The sequence below is a fragment of the Crocuta crocuta genome, unplaced genomic scaffold, assembly GCF_008692635.1.
Source record: "Crocuta crocuta isolate KB4526 unplaced genomic scaffold, BGI_CrCroc_1.0 scaffold99, whole genome shotgun sequence".
Classification (NCBI taxonomy): Eukaryota; Metazoa; Chordata; class Mammalia; order Carnivora; family Hyaenidae; genus Crocuta; species Crocuta crocuta.
The window spans coordinates 4,945,731-4,970,692 of record NW_027551560.1 but is presented as its reverse complement, the minus strand read 5'-3'; the positions used below and the strand labels follow the sequence as shown (position 1 = coordinate 4,970,692).

Sequence of the window (24,962 nt, the reverse complement as noted above, 5' to 3'; positions counted from 1 at the left end):
CGGGTATGGGTGGGGGTTGGGGGCCGACAGGTCTCCAGCATCACCTACATCCCTACAACTGAATTCAGCTCAATACAACTTTGCCCCTTTTAAGGTAGCTTGAGACCATCACTCCAACTATTGCATTTTTTTTTTCTTGAAAAACTCTTGTGATTTTTCTAGACTTGAGCTGACGTCAGTGTGGTGTGAACTCATCTGCATACCCCAGCTTGGTGATAAAAGAGAGAGGGAGCCAACTTAACAATGATCCTGCCTAAAGTAACCTAATATTACACAAATGTTTGACTATAACCCATTGGTTGTTTGCAATGGGCATACTGAATTCCAGCAATTATTAACCTGGCCAATGTCAAAAAGTAAGCTAATAAGGGGAGCTGTTATTTCAAAAGTATAAGGTTTCAGTTTTGCAAGAGAACAAAAGTTCTGGAGATCTACTGTACAGCAATGTGCATACAATTAACATTACTGTACACCTAAAAATGGTCAAGGTGGTCCATTCATGTGGGGTTTTTTTTACCACAATAAAAAATAAAATTTACATTTCTAAATTTAAAAAAATAATAAGAGAATGCATTATTCATTCCATGCCCTGCACATGGCTACAACCACAGTATACTGCACTAATTAAACTGAATTTCCTCTCACAAAAAGGAGAGAGAATGAGCATGCTAGCTAGCTAAAAAAGGGCTACTCTGATTTCAAGCTCTGCTTTAAGTTCTAAACAGAAAAAATAAGGAGAAAAATTAAGACTGGAAAACTCACATGGGTTTAATTTCTCTGTTACAATCCACCATACCAATACTTACATGGCAATGTCAGCATTTTTACTTTATAAATCTTTTCATGGTAACTTTCAGAGAGGTGATGGAAAGCTACCAGGATGACCACCTCGGAGCAGGCGGGGATGAAATGATGTCCACCCCTGCCTTGAGTTAGACCCTTACTACCTCCTCTGCCCAGGCCTTCTGCAGAGAGTAAGATTCATGCACTGCATCATGGCTCAGGTGCCTGGTGTAGCCACCATAATCAGGTGTTGTGTTCTGGTTTTGACTAGCTTACAGAACTTTAGACTAGCATGTGTGTGGACCCCCAGTCTAGGAATTACCATTTTCTGTTCAACTAGCACTTCTTTATTAGTTTGCCAGGGCTGCCTTAACGAAGTACACATATTGAGTGGCTTAAGACAACAGACACTTATTGCCTTGCAGAGGTTTTGTCAGCCAGAAGTCCAAAATCGAGGTATCGGTGGATTTGTTTCCTCCTGAGGGCCCTGAAGGAGAAGCTGGGCCATGCCTCTCTTCTTGTGGCTTACAGATACATCTTTCCAATCCTCCATCTGCACATGGCCTTCTCCCATGTTTCTGTGTACACACGGCCTCCTTCTTGTAACAGTATCAGGCATAGTGCCTTAGGGACACACCTTAGTGCAAAATGACCTCATCTTAACTAAATACATCTGCACAGACCTATTTCCAAAGAAGGTCACATTTTGAGGTACTGGGAGTTAGGATTTCAACATATCTTGTTGGGAAGCTCACAATTCAACCTGTAACAGCTTCTCAAAAGATGACCACCAACCAGCAACATCAGCATCACTTGGGAATTTGTTTAAAATGACAATCTTGGGTCCCAGACCCACTGAATCAGAAACTCCAGAAGTACAGCCAAATAATGTATATTTTACAAGCCTTCCAAGAGATTCTGATGCACACTGAGGTTTGAGAACCACTGTGTTAAACCACACTGCACATTTTTTTAAAAAATCATTTTTGGGGTTCCTGGGTGGCTCAGTTCGTTCAGCGTCCGACTTTAGCTCAGGTCATGATCTCATGGTTCATGAGTTAGAGCCCTGCATCGGACAGCTCAGAGCCTGGAGCCTGCTTCAGATTCTGTCTCCCTCTCTCTCTGCCCATCCCCCACTCATGCTGTCTCTGTCTCCTCTCGAAAATAAATAAACATTAAAAAATTTTTTTAAATAAATCATTTTCAGTGATTTTACTTGTGATGTTCAATGACGCTAAGTGTGCATCTTGCCCTTTCTGGGCTGTCTCTGACTATATCACACACTTCTTCCACAGCGGTGATCAACTAATACTTACTTAGTGCTATGATAAAACGGACTGGAGTCTCAGGTCTGTGCAAGTCACATGTGGCCCTCAGACAGGTTTTATTTATTTATTTATTGTTCATGACTACTATGAACTGCCAGCATTAAAAGCCTAAGGTACAGACTTTCCTTGAAAAAAAAAAAAAAAGGTTGCAAGATTTGGTAACACAAGATCCAAATCTGGCTGAACCACAGTCCCCACTATTCCCGATGTCTGCCCAACCCCGAGGCTTCCTGCAGATGATACCTGCTCATGTATCTCACCTCTCTGACCTCTGCAGTTGGGCTTGAACAATATCTGAATGGAGGAGAGTTAGAAAGAAAAATGTATCACCATCCACAGCTTGAAATACTTCACTGTTTCTATGCAGTAAGTTTAGGAATGAAATTCTAATTTTTTAAAATAATTTTTTAAATGTTTTATTTATTTTTTTGAGACAGACAGCATGAGCAGAAGAGGGTCAGAGAGAGAGGGAGACACAGAATCAGAAGCAGGCTCCAGGCTCTGAGCTGGCAGTCATCAAAGAGCCCAACAGGGGGCTCGAACCCACGAACTGTGAGATCATGACCTGAGCCAAAGTCGGACGCTTAGCTAACTGAGCCACCCAGGCGCCCCTAGGAATTAAATTCTAGGAGCTGGTGGCTCTGATCAGGACTGACTTTAGGTTCTGAGAGCTCAACTTCCCTTTCTACAAGTAACAGAAGTTATGAAGTAACTCAAATCTGACGATCAAAGTTTTATAGTGGCTTGCCCATGCAACAGTGCAGACTGAGTAATAGCACAACAAGAAGAGAGCTTCGTATTGGCATGGCTTCATTAGGGGACAGTAGGACATGGAGGACATGAAATCTGGATGAGACATCACTTACGCCTCCTTTGTGTGCATGCTGTGCTGAATAAATCAGCTATGAAACAAATGATTCTTCCTCAGTAGAACAACTGAGGGAGTCATTCTTTAAAGCTACTTTCAAGGCTTACAAAATTCTTTTATATAAATATATGGGGGGGGAGGTGCAGAAGAGGAGAGAGAGAAAGAGAGAGAGAGAGATTGAGAATCTCAAGCAGGTTCCACTCTCAATGTGGATGGTGCCTGATGCAGGGCCCAATCCCATGACCCTGGGATCATGACTTGAGCTGAAACCAAGAGTTGGATGCTCAATCGACATGCTCAATTGACTGAGCCACCCAGACATCCCATGGTCTACAAAATTCTTGAGGGGCAAATCCTGGACTAGGATTTAACAATGGATTTAACATTGATCCTGGACTAGGATTTAACACAGACACCAAATAGTTTCTTTACAATGAAGGAAAAGATGCCACTTCTGTACCTCACTCAGGTCATGGGAGGCAGTTTGCGAAAAGAGGAACAGAGTGGTAGTTTGGGGCCTCTTCATCTTAGCTGTACGGATGGGTCTGGAGTGTGCAAGTGACAAGTCACACATACAAGTGAGTCAGGGACAAGTTTTCAAGGAGCGAACAAGCTTCAAAGAAAGCCTGAAGGAAGTGCTACTTACCAGAGAGATCATCCCAAAGCAATAAATCCAATGAATACATTCACTGAAAGATTACTGAACCAGAGGATTCAGACAAATAGCCACGATCGTGTCATGGGCTATTTTCTCACAAATCCTTAAATTTGATTCTCTCCTGAGCCACCCTACACCTCAGCATTCTTAAGAAAGAAGAGATGAAATATGTCACTGATGGCTAATCTTCCCTTAAAGCTATTAGAATTTTGAACAATGACAATTTCCTCAAAGACAGAGATGACTGTGTCTTCCAGGTGGACCTAATATTTTGAATAATTTATTAAAAATTATAATACTTCTTCACAGCAAAGTAAATATACAAATGGGACAGGCTTATGATATTTAAACAAGGGCTATGCTTTTCCTCTGACTGTCAGTCAGGGATTTCCAGAGAAACAGAACCAGCAGGAGGTACATATATGTACATGGAGAGAGAAGGGATTTATTCTAAGGAATTGGCTCACATAATCATGGAGACTGACAAGGCTCCAGATCTGCAGGGTGACTGGGCTGGACCCAGCTAGAGACCCAGGACAGCAACAGGTGAATACAGTCCCAAGGTAGGATAAAGCTAACGTCCTAGGCTCCAAGGCCATCAGGTAAGAGGAATTCCTTCTTATTCGGGGTAAGGTTCTGTTTTGTTCTATTGAGGCCCTCAACTGATTAGATGAGGCCCCCCCCACCCAGGTGAAGGTGATGTTTTATTCAGTTTACTGATTCAAATGCTAATCTCATCCAGCAACACCCTCACAGGCACAACCCAGAATAATATTGGGTCAAATGTCTCCCCGACACCCCAACTGACACATAAAAGTCACTGACATTTGCCAGTGTGGGTGGAGCAACTGGGACTTTCCTCCTTTGCTGAAGGTACTGCTATCTGGTGCAGCCACTTCAGGAAACAGCTCAGCACTTTCTTACAAAGTTAAACACGCACTTTTGTGTGACACAGCAATCCCACTCATGGGTATTTACCCAGAAGAAATGAAAACTTAAGTTCGTACAAAAGCCTGCAAGTGAATGTTTATAGCAGATTTGTTCACAATCATCAAATACTATCAACAGCCCAAATGTTCTTCCGGGGATAAGTGGACAGACAAGCATCCATGCAGCAGAATACCACTCAGCAACAAAAAGGAGCAAACCACTCATGTATGAATCTGAAAAGTAATATGCTGAGTGAAAGATGCCAGTCTCAGAAGACTGAATATTGTCTATTTATAGGATATGTTTGAGAAGACAGAACAGCTCAATGGTGGCCTGGAGCGGAGGGGTGTGTGTGTGTGCGTGCGTGCGTGTGTGTGTGTGTGTGTGTGTGTCTTAAAGGAGGTAATGGGATTGTTTTGAATCCTGACTTGGGTGGTGGTTATACAAATCTAAACATTCATTAACTTCCACAACTCTCTCCCAATATCAAATTTACCGTATGAGATTTTTTAAATTGTGAAAATCAAATGGTAAAAAAAAACCAAAAACACCTTATATTTTATACATAGGATAAATGACCCTGATGGGGTCAAGCAACAGAAGCTAAATCCAGAACACGCACGGGCAGGCAGGAGCCAGAAGGGCTCAAGCATCACCCAACAGTTCTGTGTATAAAGACGATAAGAGACATTCCTGAGTCACTGCGCACAACCTCATAATTCTCTGAATAGGCAAAACAGCTGTGATTTGTAACTTTCTCCTCCCAGGAATTTTATATTCATAGTCTTTTATATTCAGCCTCAGGAGAGGAAATGCAGGCTTATGGATGGTCAAGGACTGGCCTGGATTTTGATCTTAGTTCTGTCTGGTTTGTGAGAGTCACTACATAAAACCACAGTGAGGATTATGCTCTGACTCCTCTCCTTTCTCTGCTGTACCCCAGTAAAGCCCCTTAATCCTGTGCTCTTAAGGCCCTGCTCTTCCTTAAAGCAGGGGTTCTCCTTGGGGAGAAGGGGGGTATTTTGTCCCCTAGAAAACATGTGGCATTGTCTACAGGGGGGTTTAGTTGTCACAGACAGTGGGCAGGGTGCTACTGGCATCTAGTGAGTAGAGGCCAGAGATGCTACTAAACATCTCACGGTGCACAGGACAGCCCCTGAAACAGAATTATCCAGCCCCAAATGTCTCTAGGGCCGAGGCTGGGAACATTCCGGCTGAAAGGAAGGAAGGAAACATACCCATAAATCAGATCTGCATCAGGTACTGTAAAATTCTTAATTAACATATTTCCTCTAGACCCTGCTGAGATATCTATTATTAACCCCAGTTTCTAGTTAAGAAAGTTGCTGCTCAGACCCCCTTAAAAAAGTGCCCCCACACCAGAGACAGATGAGAGTCTGTGGGCAGCCCCAGGCCCCTTTGATGGCAAAGTCCAGGGGGCCTGCAGTGTGGTTGATGCCCTCAGGGCTGGACTGGGCCCTCCATCAACCTCTTTCCCTCCATCCCTTCAGGTCTCAGAAATCGCCTCCTGGCCTTAACTAGTCTGCAAACAAGGGGAGCGATTTGGCTGGTCGAGGGCAGATGTGAATTCTGGCAGCCCCAGGAAACAAGTGGGGCCTGTCATCACTGAGAACCACCCAGGACTGTTGGTCACCTTGGCTTCTGCTCCATCCATGGCTCCTGCCCTCACCTCCATGGGAGCAGCCCAGAGACATGAGACATTCCCAGCCAGGCTCTTTGAAGAGCTTCTTCCCCGCCGCCCCAGCCTATCTCTTCACAAGGAGAGGAGTGGGGCCCTCAAGCAGAGGCTCAGAAACAGACAGACACAACACAGAACAACACACTGTGATCAATTTCCCACAATAACATCCTAGGGGCAGGGCCTGCCTGAGAAAATAAGCAAAGTGCTTTAAAAACAAGTCCTATAAATTATATTTTAAAAATAATAAAATTTTTAAAAAATAAAAACAAGTCCTATGATTGCCTCTGGGTGATTCTGGTTCAATTTTACCCTTTCATATAATTAGTGTTGACAATTCCAATAGGTGAAAATGGGGGTGGGGGATTAAAATTTGGGGAGGTGGAAGAGAAGTAGAAAAACGGAGGGAAGGCAGAGGAACAGCAAGAGGAGAAAAAGAACATGAGCGTCAAGTTTATCCCAAAACTCAGCAGACAGATGGCCTCATGACAAAGGAAGAGGAGCCCCAAGATTTGGGGGCCTCCTTGCAAGTCGGCCAGGACCACATTCACGGAAGCTGCTGCTCCTCAGAATCATTCTAGGAAACTGTCTCAGGGCAGGCGGCTCACAATTGTTCTCGAACAGGGCAAAGTGGAGTTAATTCCTCATGAGGCTCCAGGGTGGGCTCCCAGCTGTCCGGCTGCAGGGAAGCCTTGGGCAGACCTCCACCCGCCCGAGCCCCACCCCACGCTTCCCACGCCTCCTGGGCCCAGCCACAGCCACGAAGGCGGCACTCACAGTTCTAGAATCAGGATGACGTCCGTCTTGTTCTCATACACCTCATGGAGGGTGATGACGTTGGGGTGCTGGATCTCCTTCAGGATGCTGACCTCCCGCTCGATGTCCTCGCGGCTCACACCCCGCCGGCTGGACTTCGCCCTCCTCTTCTTGATAAACTTGGCGGCATACTGTAGACCGGTGCTTTTCTCCCGGCATTTCTTCACGACTGCAAACTGCCCGCTGGAGACAGAAGGGGACGGTTACAGGTCGTTTCTCCACTGCTGGCTTGCAAAAGGGGACTTGAGCGAGGATGTGGCATGGGGAGGACGGGCTGTGGAAGTGCCAGTAGGAAAGTCCGCAGTGTGGGAAATTCACAAACAAGCAGGCACATTTCTTACGACGTTTCAGTTTCATTAAGCCTGTTTCTTTACGGGACACCTGGGTGGCTCAGTCGGCTGGACGTCCGACTTCGGCTCAGGTCATGATCCTAAAGTCTGTCGGTTCAAGCTCTGCATCGGGCTCTGTGCTGACAGCTAGTTCAGAGCCTGGAGCCTGCTTCGGATTCTGTGTCTCCCTCTCTCTCTGCCCCTCCCCCACTCACGCTCTGTCTCTTTCTCTCTCTCTCTCTTAGAAATAAACATTAAAATATTTTTTTAAACCTGTTTATGAATAATGTTGCAAGCAATACAGAATCTTTTCTTGAATTATATTGTATTGAATGGATTAGGAATGCCTCCACTTCTGTGTGTCCTCCCTCGCTCCCAGTTCAGATTCTGGGATAGCATGAAAGAGCTCCCCAATCTGACTTCCTTCTGACAAGCCTTCTCCTGTATGTCTAGGAAAACAAGAGATCAAGAGAGGGGAACTGATAGAAAAATACATAGGGCCCTGCTTTCAATGACATATTTCTAGGGCCAGTATTTATCAGTTGAAGCAACCAGAACAACAACAAAAGCTATGTATTTTGTTCACACTCCAGGGATTGATAAGCCATATATACTTGACATTTGTCAGTCGCTTCTCCAGCATCACTCCCTTGTCTCCTTTCCCCAAAATATCTGTAACCAGGGACCCTGCACTTCCGGGGAACCTGACTCTACAGGCCATATATAGATATGCATAGTGTGACCCAGGCTAAGCCAATCAGTGTATCTTCCTGGCTCCACTGACAGGCACATGACCTAAGTAAGACCTTTTGGAGGATACGGAGACAAAGACTTTTCCGAGACTGTCTTCTGGATGTTAACACTTAACTATATGACCCCAAACACCGGTTCCAGCCATCTTGGGACTAGGAGGAGGTCTATTCTTGGTTTAAAGCCAACCATTGCGGAGGCAGAGCCAGTAGAAGAAAAGAAACCAGGTTTGTGGTAACACTGTGAAATGACTGGATCAACCCTAGCCTGAAAGCCATCTGCCTTTGGATATTTCAGCAACAGAAGCCAATAAATTTCCCTTTACTGCTAAAGCCAGTTTGATCTGGGTTTTCAATTTCTTGCAGAGGAAAGCATCCTATCGGTACATTCTATGCCACAGCATGTAACCAGAGCCTCCTACCTATATATAAAAGAGTACAATAAGAGTGGCGCCTGGGCGGCTCAGTTGGTTAAGCGTCTGACTTTGGCTCAGGTCATGATCTCGCAGTTTGTGAGTTCAAGCCCCATGTCAGGCTCTGTGCTGATAGCTTAGAGCCTGGAACCTGGAGCTTGCTTCAGATTCTGTGTCTCCCTCTCTCTCTCTCTGCCCCTCCCCTGCTCTCTCCTCTCTCTCTCTCTCTCTCAAAACCAAATAAACATTAAAAAAAGAAAAACTTAAAAAGCTGGCCCCCTCATTTCTTCCCCAGAGCCAAAGGTAGGGCAGATCCACCCATCACAGGATCTGTATATTTCTTTGCAGGGGCTGGTGAACTGATATGTAGACAATTGTCACGGTTATTTTTAACTAGCTTTATTCTCACATGAAGACAAAAGAGAGAGAGAAAATCAAATTAACAGTAACATTTCAATGTTAAAGAATGGAGACTTTACGTTACTCATTTACTTCAGCAGCAGAGGTCAGTGAAGAAAAACACATAGTAAAGGATTATCTTTATAGCACTGCCAAATTTTTGCATGACAGGTTATTAAAACTCTCTTTCCCCCTGCAGCAGAATCGCAGAGAAGCTGAAGAATAAATCACACCAGAATGCTAGCACCAATTGCCTGTAAACTCACGACCCTAAAGAGCCATGGGATCTGTTATGACTTTATTACAACATTTTCTGGTTTTTCTGAGGAGTAAAGAATTGGGCTTTCTCTCTCCTGGAAGGTGGAGGTGAGCAGCAGAGATGGGGCTTATGGGGGGGAATAGCCTGACTATAAAACAAAGTAAGGTACTGCTTTGCAAAGTCCAGTGAAGTGAGGCTAATATTCCCCCTTCTTCCAACCGAGTGCCCCCCAAGAGGTCCCCGGATGCAGGTGGGGCAGTGCCCTGGCCCAACGCAGGACCTCCAACGCAGACACAGCTCATGCTTCCAGGGGCTGGGCCTGTGCGTGCCTCTCACACGGTCGCTGTGACTTTACTCTGGGCCGGTCAAGCTTCACAGCGGACTCAGTGGTCTGAATCACAGTGTTTTAAAAAACAAAACCAAAAAGGCAGGCGAGCCACAAAGAACTTAAATGCAAGCCTAAATTCAAAGACTATCCCAAAATGTGTTTTTACTGCTGAGTGTTCCACGGTGACCTTTCCCCTTTTAACTACAGGATGGCGAAAGCATCAAGACCCTCCCACGCTAGCGACCAGGCCAAGGGAAGGCACTCAGCACCCCGAGCGTCAAGGCCCGGAGTGTGTGCACAGGCCTAAACTGACTATGCTGCCCACATCCGCAGCGACAAATCTGGAACCCACCCCCTCACCAGACAATCGACCCCTCACTCACACTTCTGGGTCCCCTGAGGGGAAAGCAAGCAGGGATAAAGGCCAGAGGGTAGGGAAGGACTCCACCCAAGAGATGTGATTGTAATGCCCATGGCCGTGGCTAGTGTCCAGACTAACCCTGGCTGCAGGTGGCTGAAAGGATGTGGACTAATTCTCAAGACCACTCTTCTAGACACATCTCAATGCCCCTGCTCTAAAGACACTTCTATTTATCTCCAACTACCCAACATCTGCCCCCATCACTGTGCTCCATCCGGTGCTCTCCCTGGCACCTCAGTCCACAGAGCACCTCTGATCTTTCTGCCAATTTCTTGCCCATTTCCAGCCCTCCCAAGGGTGCAATTCCGTGAAGACAGAGGCCTGTCAGGCAGATCTATTGTCCCCTGAGGCAGTGGATGCAGAGCTCCTCTGGGAGCTCACTGCACAATGTTTACACGTTGCTCTTGACCTCTGAGTCTAGAATCCTAAAAACCAGAGGTGTTAAGTGAAGACTCTTCCCTGTAATTCAGCAGAATTGTGTGGGGCTGGGAGCACAGGCTGCCTGTCTGAGCTGGTTCCCCGTCTACTAGTTGTGTTAACTGTGGGCTTACATCCTACTTAACACTCTCTGCCTCAGTGTCCTTATCTGCCAAGTGGGTAGAATAATAGTGCCTACCTGGGAGGGTTGTTGGGGTGGAAAGGAAGGATTAAATGAGCTGATAAATAACAGAAAGTGGTTAGAACAGTGCCTGGCAGCGGCGCCTGGGTGGCTCAGTCAGTTAAGTTTCCGACTTCAGCTCAGGTCATAATCTCATGGTTCGTGAGTTCAAGCCCTGCATCGGGCTGGCTGCTGACAGCTCTGAGCCTGGAGGCTGCTTCACATTCTGTGTCTCCCTCTCTCTCTCCGCCCCTCCCCCACTCAAGCTCTGTTTCTCTCTCTCTGTTAAAAATAAATAAATGTTTAAAAAATTTTAATGCTTGGCAGTATTAAGTCTTCAATAACTGTTTGCTATTACTAACCTTCGACAACTGGAGTTACTGTCATGAGCTTACGGTTTGTGCTTAAAAGCCCAGAGGGCTGCAGTACTGCCTTCAAAGTATCCCCTCTCAAAAGTTCTGGGGAGAAAAGAGCCCTAAAAAGAAAAAGAAAACCACAACAGGGCTGTACTGATTAAAGTGTGTAAAGCTACTGCCCAATCTGGCATCTGGCTTCAACCTCCAAATACAACATTCCTCATGACCCTACCCCAGCTGCATGCGGAGCAGAAGCTGCTGCCCACAGCAGCTGGGGAAACTGAGTCATAGCTGAGCTGAGGCAGGCAGGAGGCCCATGGGAGGCTACCGGGCTTTAGTGTGCACTGGGTAACTGGTGCCCCGAGTTTTCAGAGCAGAATCTCCCCGGGCAGGCAGCAAACCAAAGCCAGACTCCTCGGAGAAGAAATTCCTTTCTAAACACTATAATTTGCTTCATAAGGCCTAATTCGAACTGGACTGGTGGTTAACTGTTGTTCTCATCCTCCTCCCGGGGCAGCTGGCCCTCGGCCCACCTGCTGCCACACCCACTGTGGGGGGATAGTTCCTCTTCTCCAATCCCTCACCCCAATAATAACAACTGAAAAAAAACTATTTACTTGGGCTTTTTGGGGCCATGGCTTCTAAATCCTGGAATCCCAGAGAAACAACCTGATACAGCTGCCAGGGTGAGCCCTAGGCAAGGAGAAAAGTAAAGGCACACAGAGGAGCGAGGCCAGCAGCCTCACCCGTGGGGGTTCGGGGGATCCATCGCCTGAGCTCCAGCCTCCCTCCTGTTACAGACCCAGCAGGCTCCCCGGAGACTGACAGCCCCACAGACGGCTGCGGCGATGGTCAACGGGTGGTAGAAAATCACTGTGTACCTGCACATTTAAATTGACAAAACGGAATACGAGTTGATCCTCCCTTTTTGAGGGATCTATATTTGCAAACTCACCTACTTGCTAAAAGGTAAGTGTAACTTCATAATCCACACCTGGCAGCGTGTTCGCAGTTATCTGTGGGTCTGAGGTGCCCTATGTGCAAGTTCCCAGCTGAGGCAGATCAAGCCGACACTCCACCTTCCATTTCAGCCTCCAAACCATAAACACATGTCCTTTTAATGGTCTGTTTACCACCATGTCTTTGCATTTCTGCTTATTATTGGTGATTTCGCTATTTAAAATCAGCCCCAAAGTGCAAAGCCCGGTGTTCACAGGCACAGAGGCTGTGACGGCCTTACAGAGACAACATGTGCTAGACAAGCTTTGTTTGGGCAGGAGTAGGAGTGCTGTTGGCCATGAGTTCAATGTTAAGGAATCAACAATATGAATTACAGAAGTGCCTTTAAACAGAAACCTACATAAAACAAGGTTATGATGCACTGATCTGATGATAGAAATGTTATGACCAGAGGCTCACAGAAACTTAACCCTGTATTTTCTCTAGAACGAATGGTTCAGTATTTGCTACTTCAGTGATTGTCCTAAAGTCATAGAATATAACCACACCACAAATAATGAGAATTGGTCGTATGTTGTTTTTAAAAAATGCACTGGGGTGTGTGGGTGACTCAGTCAGTTGATTGTCCAACTCTTGACTTCGACTCAGGTCATGATCCCAGGGTTGTGAGACTGAGCCTTGTGCCTTATGTCAGGCTCTGCATTAAGCGTGAAGCCTGCTTAAGATTCTCTCTCTCTCTCTCTCTCTCTCTCTCTCTCTCTCTCTCTCTCCCCCTGCCACCTGTCACACACTCTCTCTCTCTCAAAATAAATAAATAACAGATAAAATAAAAATGTACTAACATTCTATGTTACTTAATACCTAACAGAACAGTTTGTTGGACTAGGTACAGCCAGCCAAATTCATTTTGACATAAAATTTTCAATTAAATGTAATAAACACGTATTAACTACTAATGGCCAGATATATACAAAGTCAGTGAGGCACATCCCTACTTTAAAGAGTTTGATATAAAAATTTTTTGATTCAAAAATTATCACAAATTTTACTAAAAAGAGAAAACTTTGGATACAAGTAGAAAAACTTCATAAAGAACAACCTGCCATCTAATGTCTTTGACTCACTGGTATACCTAATCGAATCACCTTATAGTCACTCAATGAACCATAACCAGAATTCTATGCAAGAAGCTTTATACATAATCACCTTAATCATTATCACAACCCTGTGAGATTCACATCACTATCAACTCTTTCATCAAGGAAAGAACCAAGCCTCAGAGAGATTTTTTTTCTAGTCTCCTCAAATCTTTCAAGCAAGTTAAGTGCCACACTTGAGAAGTGAACCCCAAGTGTATTATTTGTCTCCAACACTATCCACTGAACCTGGTTACTGTGCCGGGCATGTGTCCATTTTGTTTGAAAATACAAGCCATCCCCTTGTGAAGTTACAGATAAGTCTATAGATCATTCTAGGAAAGAGCTCTGGTAAGGGGAGGCACAAGAGAGGATGACTGTGGTTAAATACGATTGGGCAGTAGTGCCTTCTCCTCCCCACTGAAAACTCATTAAGTGTTTTAACTAATTAAAACCATTACTTTAACGTGCTCTGAAGTTCTCTGCAATAAAAAGCAACTCATGTTTGTGTGCGTGCTTCAGAAGCACTATACTAACAATTAGAAAGAGCCACAGAAGAGTCTCAAGGTCAGCATATTAGTACAGCAGGCACACATTTGTGAGGCTGTGGGTTTTGATAGGTCCATTATATTTCATAGTGCATTAAAAATAAAACTGTTGAACTTTGTTTAATCTGGTCGGGTTTTATTTTCAAATTCATTTCTTTTTGGGAGTTTTGCTCACTTGGAGAAAGATGACATGAATGTATAATGACAGAGTTGTTGCATTCAGAATGGAGTAAGAGCAGTCTGGCCAGACACGACATTAGGTTCTCTACATTTGGGCTGGCACCTAGCACAGGATCTAACATTTTCCTTGCTGACCTTGATCTAGACACCACATTAGAACAAGTGTCCACCCAGGAAGGTGGGTGCAGACTTTTTTTTTTTAAGTAGCTAAAACAGGGACACCTGGGGCTCAGTCAGGTAAGAGTCTGACTCTTGATTTAGGCTTAGGTCATGATCTCACAGTTCATGGGATCAAGCCCCACATCGGGCTCTGCACTGACTGTGGACCCTCTTGGGATCCTCTCTCTCCCTCTCTCTCTCTCTGCCCCTCCTTCATTCACACACTGTCTCTCAAAGACAAATAAATATTGGGGGGGGAAGTGGCTAAAGCGGCATACAAATTTTTCTTTGATTTTAAATATGTCTCTTCCCAGTATGTGTAAGTTAAAACGTTATTTACAGTAACTATTGTTATGAATTCCCTCTACTAATGCTGAAAATAGATCTGGTTTCACTCAAACAGATGATAAGCTCCATCTCTCCCTCCTCCCAAGCCTTTGCCATAAGGTTTCTTTTTTCTTATTTTTTTAATATTTATTTTTGAGAGAGATAGAGCACGAGTTGGGGAGGGGCAGAAAGAGAGGGAGACACAGAATCCGAAACAGGCTCCAGGCTGTGAGCTAGCTGTCAGCACAGAGCCCAACACAGGCCTGGAACTCATGAACCGCGAGATCATGACCTGAGCCAAAGTCAGACGCCCAACCGACTGAGCCACTCAGGCTCCCCCAGCTTCAAACTTTTCAAAGATGCCCAGAGGGCATTGATTCAGCAGCTGAAAAGCAGCACCAAATTTCTTCTTGGCATTTTTCTATACAACAACTGTGCAATCTATATACTAAATCTCTATGCCTTTTTTCTCTCATTAGGACTCAACCATTTTCTATGAAACCTATTTGACTTGTCCCCTTTGGCCCTCAAAGGACCTTGTGGCCTTGCTTCGATGCTTAAGTTTTGGTCTGTGGCAAAGCAGTGGGAAGCAAACCACCCTTTGCAAAGATGGCTTCAGTCAAGATGGCCAAAGATGGCCTTCCAGCTCTCGTGCTCTTCCACAGTGTGACCTGGTCTCTCCTATCATGAGGTAGATTCTCATCCTGGTCCCCTGGAATCTGAGCCTTGTTTGACCAACAGAACATTGAGACTTCTGCCTGGTTCTCGGAGCACACACTCTTGGGCACTCCCTCTTGGAATCCCACCACCATACTGGGAGAAGCCCAGGTTGGGTGGAGAGCCAATGTGGATGTGTTCCCATCAACAGCTCCCTCTGAGCTGACAGCAGCTTTAACAGGCTGGCCAGGTGAGTGGCTACTGAATAGCTAGTTCATCAAGTCTTCAGATGGTGGAGCACCTGGGTGGCTCAGTCAGTTAAACATCTGACTTTGGCTCAGGTTATGATCTTGCGGTTCGTGAGTTCCAGGCCTGTGTTGGGCTCTGTGCTGACAGCTCAGAGCCTAGAGCCTGCTTCGGATTTTGTGTCTCCCCCTCTCTCTGTTCTTCCCCTGATCATGCTCTGTCTCTCAAAAATAAATAAATGTTAAAAAAAAATTTTTTTTAACTCCTCAGATGGCTCCAGCCCCAGCCAACAACTTAATGCAATCTCATGAGAGATCCTAAGCAGGAATACCCAGGCAAGCCACAGAAGCATAAGATTATAGCAAATTGCCGGTTTATGCTTCTACATTTTGGGGTGTTTGTTACACAGCAACAGACAGGTGGATCGGCCACTAAAGTATTTTGGATGGTGGGTTTGACCCATGACCTGGAAAGCCCTGTGGGGAAGGATTCAATGCTGGGGGTGAGAGGCCAGTCGGTGACCAGGGTCCCAGACCGACCTAACAGGGAGGCATGGTAAGGCACAAGCATATCCGGGCCACGTTGATCACAGGTCCCACCCGGCGGGCCCTCATCAACATGTGGGGCTTATTTTTCAGGTTCTTCACTCCTCATCTTGGCAGCAGCTCCTGATCTGTCAAGGAAAGCTCTGCATCATTTAGGAAGGATCTCTATGCCAGAACCAACTCCCAACAACAAACCCCAGTGGCTCTCACTGAAATGCCTTCACAGGTCACTGGCTGAGCTGTGCTTGCCACTTGTCTCCAGTTTATGTTTCCCGGTCTCTGTGGGGAAGCAGTTCCCATCCTGAAACACAAAACCTACTGCCTACGAGACTCAGTGTGCGCACCGCTCCCTCATGTTCACATGCACAGGGTATTCTCACAGTGACGCCGCCTGGAGATGAGTGCATGTGAAGAGGAAGCACATTGCCCTGCCCGGTGGAAGCCTCCCCTTCCAACCCAACCCACCAGTGCCCAGACTGCAGCAAATGATGAAAGCTAACCCGTCCGGGGACCACGTACTTCAGCACTAAGTTCAATTCCCTTGGAAGGCTTCTGTGGTACAGCCCACACTCCGAACTACCTCTCTCTGTCCTTTGAGAAGCTGCACGTGACAGGAAGGCAAAACCCTTTTTACAAAAAAATCAAGCCAGTGATGATGATGAGGATGATGGTGATTAAAAATATACAACCCCTCAAAAACTAGTTTACACTGCTACTAGGGCTCAGTCAAAATTGCACATGATTGGAAGAACAGGGTTCCCCAAAGCAGTGAGAAAGCAGCACAAGTTGCCAGGGTATGGACAGGGGAGAGGCAGAGTTAACCAAGGCATAAACACCAGCATGTCAGCCCAGGAACTATAACGACACAGGAGTCAGGAGTGCAATGCAGAATGAGTGGTGTTGTCTAAGGGAAGCTGGGAGATGCAAAAGCAATGCAGTGTGTGGAGGCCCGGAGCAGAGAGTGGACCCCTTGGGGAGGGCACCCTCCTGGAAGACAGGACCACATAAGGAAACCAACACCCAGGAAACGACAGCAAAAGCCTGGACCGAAGGCAAGGGTAGGCAAGGATCTGGCTTCCGGCAGAAGCATGGTGTTGCTAGTGGGTCAAAGAAACCACAGTATCAGGTGGCTCAAGCAGCCTCCTTACAACTAAGGAATTAGCAAACCCAAGCAGGTGAGGACTCAGAAATAAGGAAGATTAGAAAGTCAGCAGTGCATGCCTTTACTCACTCCGTTTGTCCCTATGACACCTCTCCAGATGTGGAAGGTCCATTTGGAATAGCATCTCCCAAATAAAGAGATGCTACTGGAGAAAGGGTTTCACAGCCAAGCAGGTGAGGAAAACTGTGTCAAGAGAGTCCCACAGGTCTCTGTAGAAAGACTCAGCTGACCGCTGTCTGCAAGAGGGGGTATATAGCATTCAACATTTCAGAGGCTTTCGGTCTTTAACCACAAAATGCTTTTACGATTGTTTGGCTTGGTTTTGTCATTGGAGCACTCCTTTTTTTTTTTTTTTAATTTTTTTAAATTTTTTAAAATTTATTTCTAGGAGAGAGAGAGAGAGAGAGAGAGAGAGAGACAGCGTGAGCTGGGGAGGGTCAGAGAGAGAGGGAGTCACAGACTCTGAAACAGGCTCCAGGCTCTGAGCTGGCAGTCAGCACAGAGCCCGACGCAGGGCTCGAACCCACGAACCGCGAGATCATGACCTAAGGGAAAGTCGGATGCTTAACCGACTAAGCCACCCAGGCGCCCCGTCATTGGAGCACTCCGAAGTCCAATTTTCTTCAGAAAGTTCACTTTAGTCTTCTCTCCCAGTTAAATTCTTCTTCAGAGCTGGGACTGGACTCTGTACGCACAATGTCCCTTTAATTGTGAACTCAGGGCTGCACTCTGAGACTATTTTCTAAGGCACAGCCCTGGCCCCGCTGCCTCCTCCTCGGTGTGGGGCCAAGTGGAGCTGGGTGCAGACCTGGCATTGGGAGCGCTCAGACTCTTTTAGGACTCTGGCCCATGAGAAGGGTGGGGGCCAACTGAGTCAGGCAGGGCGAGGAAGCTGCCCACTGCTTTGGGGTGGCTGTTCCTCTGCCTCCCCTGGCTGTTAGTCTGGCTGCTTAGAGGAGACAGGCAAATGCAGGATGGTCTCAGTCCTGACGCAAGCCCAGTATCATTTGAGACTAACTTTTCTCTTCCTTCAGGTGGTCTGTTGGGTTGAGGATTTTTGATAGAAACTGAGAGCTGGCGGGGGAGGTGTGGAGAGTGGGTCCCCCCCAGGCAGAGTGCAGTACTATTTGCTGGTCCATTTACAGGACAACACTTGAGCCACTGCCACTTTGGGCCAGGAGAGCCACCACCAAAAGAGTTTGGCAATGATGGGAAGGAGCCCAGACCCTGCAAACTCCTTATAGGGAGTCCTCAGCAGCCTCACGGGCTCTTGATTTACATGAGCCTAGAAGCAACACTGCTGTCTTGTTCTGGGGGCCATTCCTTCGGTTACTGTCACTTGTGGCCATACGTCATCTTGCCTGATTCAGATATGGTCTGTGACTTCAAGAATTTGTACCCCACAGCGATGAACACGACATTTCCATATAACAGGGCTGCATGTGCTCTAGATGATGGATGGAAGCGTGCAGAGTAAGTGGAGGTCCCGCTCTAGCCGAGGGCTGGAGGAGAACTCCAGCTACGCCACTCAGCTACCTGGGCTACCAAACTCAGAGCTGGACACAGAACACGGGCTTGGTGTTTGGGTTTTTTGTTTTGTTTTGTTTTGTTTTGTTAAGCCAAAGGGAAAGGAAGAAAACAAGTATCAGGAAAGTGTCATCTGATACAATCTAAAGAGAACCTTCACCAGACAGATAAAACAAACAACACTCCAAACATTTTCTCCAAATATAGTTAAGTCCCACATCAGAACCAGGATTGCCCTTTGAGTTCAGTATTCTGGAAGTACAAGGCCCTTATAAGGAAAGGGTGTCATGCCAGGATCAGCCCTCCCATTTAATCAATGATGACCTCAACAGGTGACTGCAGACGTGGGTTTCCTGCCCTCAGACTGTGTTCAAACCACAGTGGGGGTTTGGGTGCCCAGCTGAGACTCAGAAGGGTCAGTCCCTTATTTGCTCGTTCTGACTTCAGCATGCTACGCCTTGGACCAATCCCAGTATTTGGTGACCCTGACTCTGTCATGTTATCCTCATTCAGCTTCTGGGCTAAAGTTAACTGGGTCATAAGGTACAATCTGTCCTCCACGCAGCAAGCTGCTCTCGGGGAAAAAGAATTGACAAAGAGAGCAAGAGGAGGTTCATATAACTTTATGGGGAAAGAGAGGACAAACAGGAGCTGAGCTGAAGTCCCTTATCCTGTGACCAAAAAAGAACGCCAGATTCATTCATGTGGAGATTCGAGATGGGGAAAACTAGCCAAAGGTAAAAAGAAAAGCAAAGTTCAGCCGAGTCTAATGGGCACAGGTTGTAATTGTGCAAATACAGCACAGAGTTGCATAGATTCAACGAAGCTTCCAGAAATTGTGATAATCCTCCCAGACATGTACTCTGCCCAATTCTGGAGTGTGTGAGATGCTTCACAAGGATGCCTGGATGTTTGCACATCTTCCTTCTTGGCTTAGGAAGAAATTCTCTCTGTCTGTGTGTTTTCATGGGCAGATCTGGTAGATGAGCTGACGAGGCCAGCACATCGTGGGTAGGTCTGGGCCCCCCGACCATGCTTTGTCATCGGAAGAATTAGCTCCACCTTATCCCAAGAAGCCAGGTCTACATTGAAGAATATGGACTTGAGTGACTTTGGAAGAAATTAAAATAAGCTTGGTGTCATGTGGCTTTCTGCACAGCCTGAGGACCGATGTGCTTGGGAGACGTGGGATGCAGGCCTGTCTGGCTCGGGAGATGGACTATAACTGAGGGTAGTGGCTTCTTCATGAGTTTTCTTCCCAGGGCCTGCAAGAGTCCTAGGCCCAGGTCTCTATGAGGCACTTAGTGGTTGTCTGGCTCTCAGCCCAGCTGAGCAGAATCCTTTCCACAGCGCTCCTGGCCAAGTCCTTTCCCATGATGCCTATAGATCCATCACCTTGGCTCTGAGTCAGGTGGGGACTCACCTCACAGAGGAAGTCTGGGGAGGGGAGAAAACAGGCAGAGGACCAAGGGGGTCACTTCAGGCCAGGCAAGGAGAGGCTGGCGGGGAAAGTCACTGCTGGAGTTACCTGAAGAGACAGCCATGAAGATAAAACTGAAAGATGATAAGTTAAGGAGAAACCAGAGCTCCCGGGAAGTCTGAGTCTTCCCTCACTGGAAGCAGAACACCCTGGAAACCTGCCACATGGGCCGACCTCACCCCTGGGATCAGACCCGAGCAAACAAGAAGCATAACATCACAGGCAGGGGAGGGCTGTGAATCCCATGGCCAGCAGACCCAACACACAGATGACGTCACTTCTCCCAGGTAGTGGCGCTTCTGAGGCGCAGGTGACACTAACTGCATCTTAGATCAAACACTATAGAAAATGAAGAACACACCTCGTGTGTATGAGGTATGAAAGTGATACCTCTTGAAGCAGGGATTGCAAACCCAGTCACCTTTTGGTGTGTGTGTGGGGGTGTCACTTCCTAAGAAAACGTAGAGTCTGAATTCAGGTGGAGCTCGTTCTTACAGAAACACAACTTTCTGGCAGGCAGGGGAGGGAGGCATCGTGGGAGAGAAGGTGCACCGACCTCTGCAAAGGCCCCTGTCCGGGTGTGGTGGGAAGCCTTTCCTTAACTGCATGCAGCACAGGGGGCTGCAGGCCCCTGTACCCCTCCCCACACCAATGGCCTCTGACTCTGCAGAGCCTCCTCTGAGAGCCTATGTGGTCTTGCCACTCCAATCACCAGCATGTGCTTATTTGTACTCCCATGGAAACACCACGGCCAGGCAGGCCACTGGGCTTAAAGATCTAACCACAACTCCCAGGCAGGTAATGAGGCCCAAAGAAAACAAGGGCTACGGGCCTGGAGCAGAAAACAATCTAATACACTCATGATGCCCTAAGGCAGGTGCACTACCCCAGGCCACTAGTTTAGGCTTTCCACTCTAGGTGCTAACTTCTGGGGCTTCTAAGATCAACTCCAGAAGTGAGGGCTGTCGGTCTCTGCTGAAGTTGGGTGGCTTCATGGCAACAGTGAGGTCTGGGAGGGAGGTGGTGTTGGCTAAAAAGCTATCAAAGGCCAATACATGATTTGTAGCTTATTTTTCACTTAACGGGTAAGTGAATGGCACAAAAAAAGAAACCCTGTTTCCAGCCACATCAGGATTCATTAGGCATTTATGACAGCTACATCACCAGTTACTTTGAAACCACAAAGAAGTTACACTAGGCTCACCAGATGCTCTGATCCCTACACTGCATTCTACCAATAGACCAGCTTTAAAAACAATGCTCATATCATATTTGTACATACAATTCTTTCTGAACATTAACACCCAAGACCCTAATATGGTGCATTTGATACAATTTTTGAATTAATACAGTTGACCCATGAATAACACAGGGGTTGGTGCAGCAACCTCCACTACAGAGTTGAAAATCTTAAGTATTAACTTTGACTCCCTCAAAACATAACTATCAATAGCCTACTGTTGACCAGAAGCCTTGCAGAGAACACAGAGTTGATTCACACATATTTGGGATAGTATATACTGAATTCTTTAAGTTAGAGAAGAGAAAATGGTATTCAGAAAATCATCAGGAAGAGGCAATATATTTCTAGTACTGCGTTGTATTTATTGGGGAAAAAAAGCCCATGCATAAGTGGACCCACACAGTTCACACCTGTATTGTACAAGGATTGGCTGTACCTATTGATTCAATCGCTTTATCTGTCACCCTAAAACAATATGCTGACTAACCTACCTATGGAAACATTTGTTTCCACTGAACCTCTGGACATGGATGAACAGTTGCTCCAGTAATTAGAAATATCACAAAAGATGTCTCATTGTTTGCTTTAAGAATATTCTAGCTCTGGGCAGTCCCTGTGCATTCACTTTTCTCCAACATTTACCAGGCTCCAGCCATGTGCTAGTTCGCGATGGGTCCCCTAGGAGTTGTCCACTTGCCTCAGAAGCTTGTCAAGGGGACGATCAGTGTACTTGATCTTGTACACTCATTTGAAAACCAAAGGTATATTATAGTCCTCATATGGGCTATTGATATTTAAGAGAATTCTCCAGGGCTCCTAGGAGCTAAGGTCTCCTTAGGGCTAAGTGCTTTGCATAAGCAGATGCCCTAGGCCATAACTTTAGGTAAATGGGCAAACAGAAACACAACCTAAATAGTTTTTAAATAAGAATTTTCCATTGTCATTACGCAATTTGTAATTGGCCCTTGAGAGATCAATGTAATCTGCAAAGTCCATGAGGTCAGATTTCTAAAGAGTGGAAAGTGGGAAGGCAAGATTCATGATCTTGGATGAATACAACAAAAGAGCACACATTATTCAGGAAGCCCAAATTAACTAAGACTTGAGAAAGGAAAAAAAAAAACCCAACATGTAACAGAAGATGGACAGAAAAGGGCTGAAAGTGGCTGGTCAGAGTCGATGATGTGATAGACATGGAGGAAACAAAATGAATTTTTCTGAGCTTCCATTTTTTCATGTGTGGGGTCAATGAGCTTTACTTAGGAAAGAGTTGGGAAAACACTGGTAAGGTGGAACTAACTGACGCTTGAGTTTAGATAAAAAGATAATAAAAGATTGTCTGGTTGGGCATTTACAAGAAATTCAAGTCTGCAGGCCTGAGAAAGTCAAACCTCGGGTGGCCGAAGCAATCTCAAATCATTGCTGGCAATCTTGGACAAATGTTAAGGAATGACACAATACTGATGTTCAAAAGAGGACCAAACTGGCCCTGTCTCTAAGATCAATTAGTTTGTTCATTAGTCTCCAGAAAAAGTTGAAAATCAATTATTGATCAGATGAATTAAAAACAGTGATCAACAGACAGCACAATCAGCAGGAACAGTCTCCCTGCCTCTGACTGGGTTGGTTATAACACAGGCAGGAATGGGGAACAATACAGACTGGAAAAATATTTTGATTTCAGCAAGGCCTGTGACATAATTTTTCATGATATTTTTGTAGATGAAATGGTGAATCACCATGTGGCAGGCAAGACGGCTCTTGAGTTTAGCACCGTCCTAGATAAGATGTTTCTCGGTGTATTAGATGAAGGCATACTCACTGCATTTTTTAGTAACTACTCTAAGAGGAATGGCTATATTCACTGGTAGAACTTAGGATCTAAATTATCCCAACTGGCCGCGTAACCAAATTCGTAAGAGAGAGAAACAGAAATCCCTATACCTAAGTTCAAAGAAATTCGCCTCAAATGACAGCAGCTCATACAGAAAATATCTGACTCACTGATCACAAAAGATACAAGCCACATCGCTGCTGACGTCGTGGGTAGAGCACCAGCATGTTTAAGGGGGGCCACACTCCTGCACTCCGCCAGGGTCTGGGCCCCGTGCCAAGCACTTGCACTTAGAAGGAAAGATGGCCACTATGTAGATGGCAGTGGGAAGGATGGGGGCAGGGCAACAGGGAGGTTCTCCTTCTGGGCATGAGAACTGTCACCATCTAAAAGGCTGTCAAGAGGAATTAGACCATCAGCCAGGAATGAGTGGAATGTGAGACAATGGTCTCTTAGGTTCCTTCCAAATTTAAGACGTGGTGCAGAAATCAAGGCCCTGCCTTCCCGTTCTCCTCACTTAACTGAAAGGAGACGTATTGTTGAGTACAGTTGGAATCCTACGGTAGAATTTCTTCTCTACCCATTTTCTGAATCTTTATTATCCTAATGATCTTCCCAGATTGAAACTCGAAGCAAAATCCATATTGCTATCAACTTCTCTTGATTCATTTTAGAAATAGATTTGATACATATGTGGCTTCAGATTAACTTTGCAACGGGACAGAGTCCCCATACCCTGAGCAGAAATGTCTTGTGCGGAGGGTAGAGTGCTAGGCCACAAGATAGCAGTACTGGACGCTGACCACCCACTCTGTCTATCAGTGGGAACGCTGACCCTTCTGCACCTCTTCTGAGCTTCAGCATGGTCATTTAGGAAATAAAATAAAACACTGAGATTAATAATGTTTAACTTACAGGGCTGCTCTAAAAGGTAAAAAGATGTAGTTGTATCTTATATACTCCATACTACTAAACAAATATAACATTAATATTTGGAAATACTGAATGACCTCACTGCTAGGAATAAAACTGCTGTATCCATTTCCAAAGATTTCTAATGAGTTCCAATCAGTCTCTAATAGGGGATGATGAAGGAAGAAAAGGATTCTTTTAAACAAGATTCAGAAACAGCCAACTGGAGTCTTCCAAGACTAAAACTTAAATATCTAGATGGATAAAATTAATCTTCTGCATGACAGTATGACTCGTAAACTGTGGAGGCAGAGGGCCTGGTTTTGAATCCTGGCTTTGCCCCTTACAAGCTGTGTGATCTTGGACAACTTTTCAACCTTTCTGTGGCTCTGGTTTCTCACCAGAAAATTGAGCATAATAACTGTACCTACATTACAGTTGTTGTAGGGATTAAATGAGTTATACGAGTCAAGGTCGTTCAATACTGCCTGACTCAGAATACAGACCATATGCTTGCCACTGTTAATTGAATTATTATTATTGTATATGTTTGCTTAAAACCACTGATATCTCTTAGCCACATGCTGAGGATCATATATTGTCCTTTTAGAGAACATTAGAGAAGGGAAAACCAATCCAGTTCTTCCCAACCCTGTTCTGGAACAGCCATCTTGGGCACAGACTGCTGAGACTATCTCCCACAAAGCCTGCTGGCTTCAGGACATCTCAGCACGAGAGGACGGTGATAATTGCTTGGACTAATGAAATCCTGAAATATTCAGGGTAAAGAGAAGGAAAGCATGAATGACAGATTTCTACATCCGGCATCTTTAATTAATATTGTGAAGTCTTTCTGGCCTCACAGCCTCAGGAGTGAATGGATGGTCATTCTATGAGGCAATCTTACCCCAAGATGGTTCCAGGCTGTTGATCCATCTCTTGGACAGCTATGGAGCACAGGTTCTAACTGAGGCCATCTGGGGCTGTTGCTAACTCAAGTTTTCATGTGTTCCAAGAAGCCACAAATTTCTCCAGTTAACTTTCTTTGCAACTTTAATCACTCAAGCCTAACATTTACCATGCACCAGAAAAATAAGATTAATGTCCTCCAG

The 24,962-nt window shown here is 45.7% G+C and overlaps 1 protein-coding gene across 2 annotated transcripts in view; it reads right to left on the bottom strand.

The window, feature by feature from the left end:
* Nucleotides 1-24,962, bottom strand: part of DAPK1 (death associated protein kinase 1) — a 185,871-nt gene that overhangs the window by 81,025 nt on the left and 79,884 nt on the right. For both annotated transcript variants that reach the window (XM_077749525.1, XM_077749524.1), the window contains exon 3: nt 7,044-7,265. In XM_077749525.1, coding sequence (XP_077605651.1) covers nt 7,044-7,265 — 222 coding nt within the window. The remainder of the gene's footprint in view (nt 1-7,043; nt 7,266-24,962) is intronic.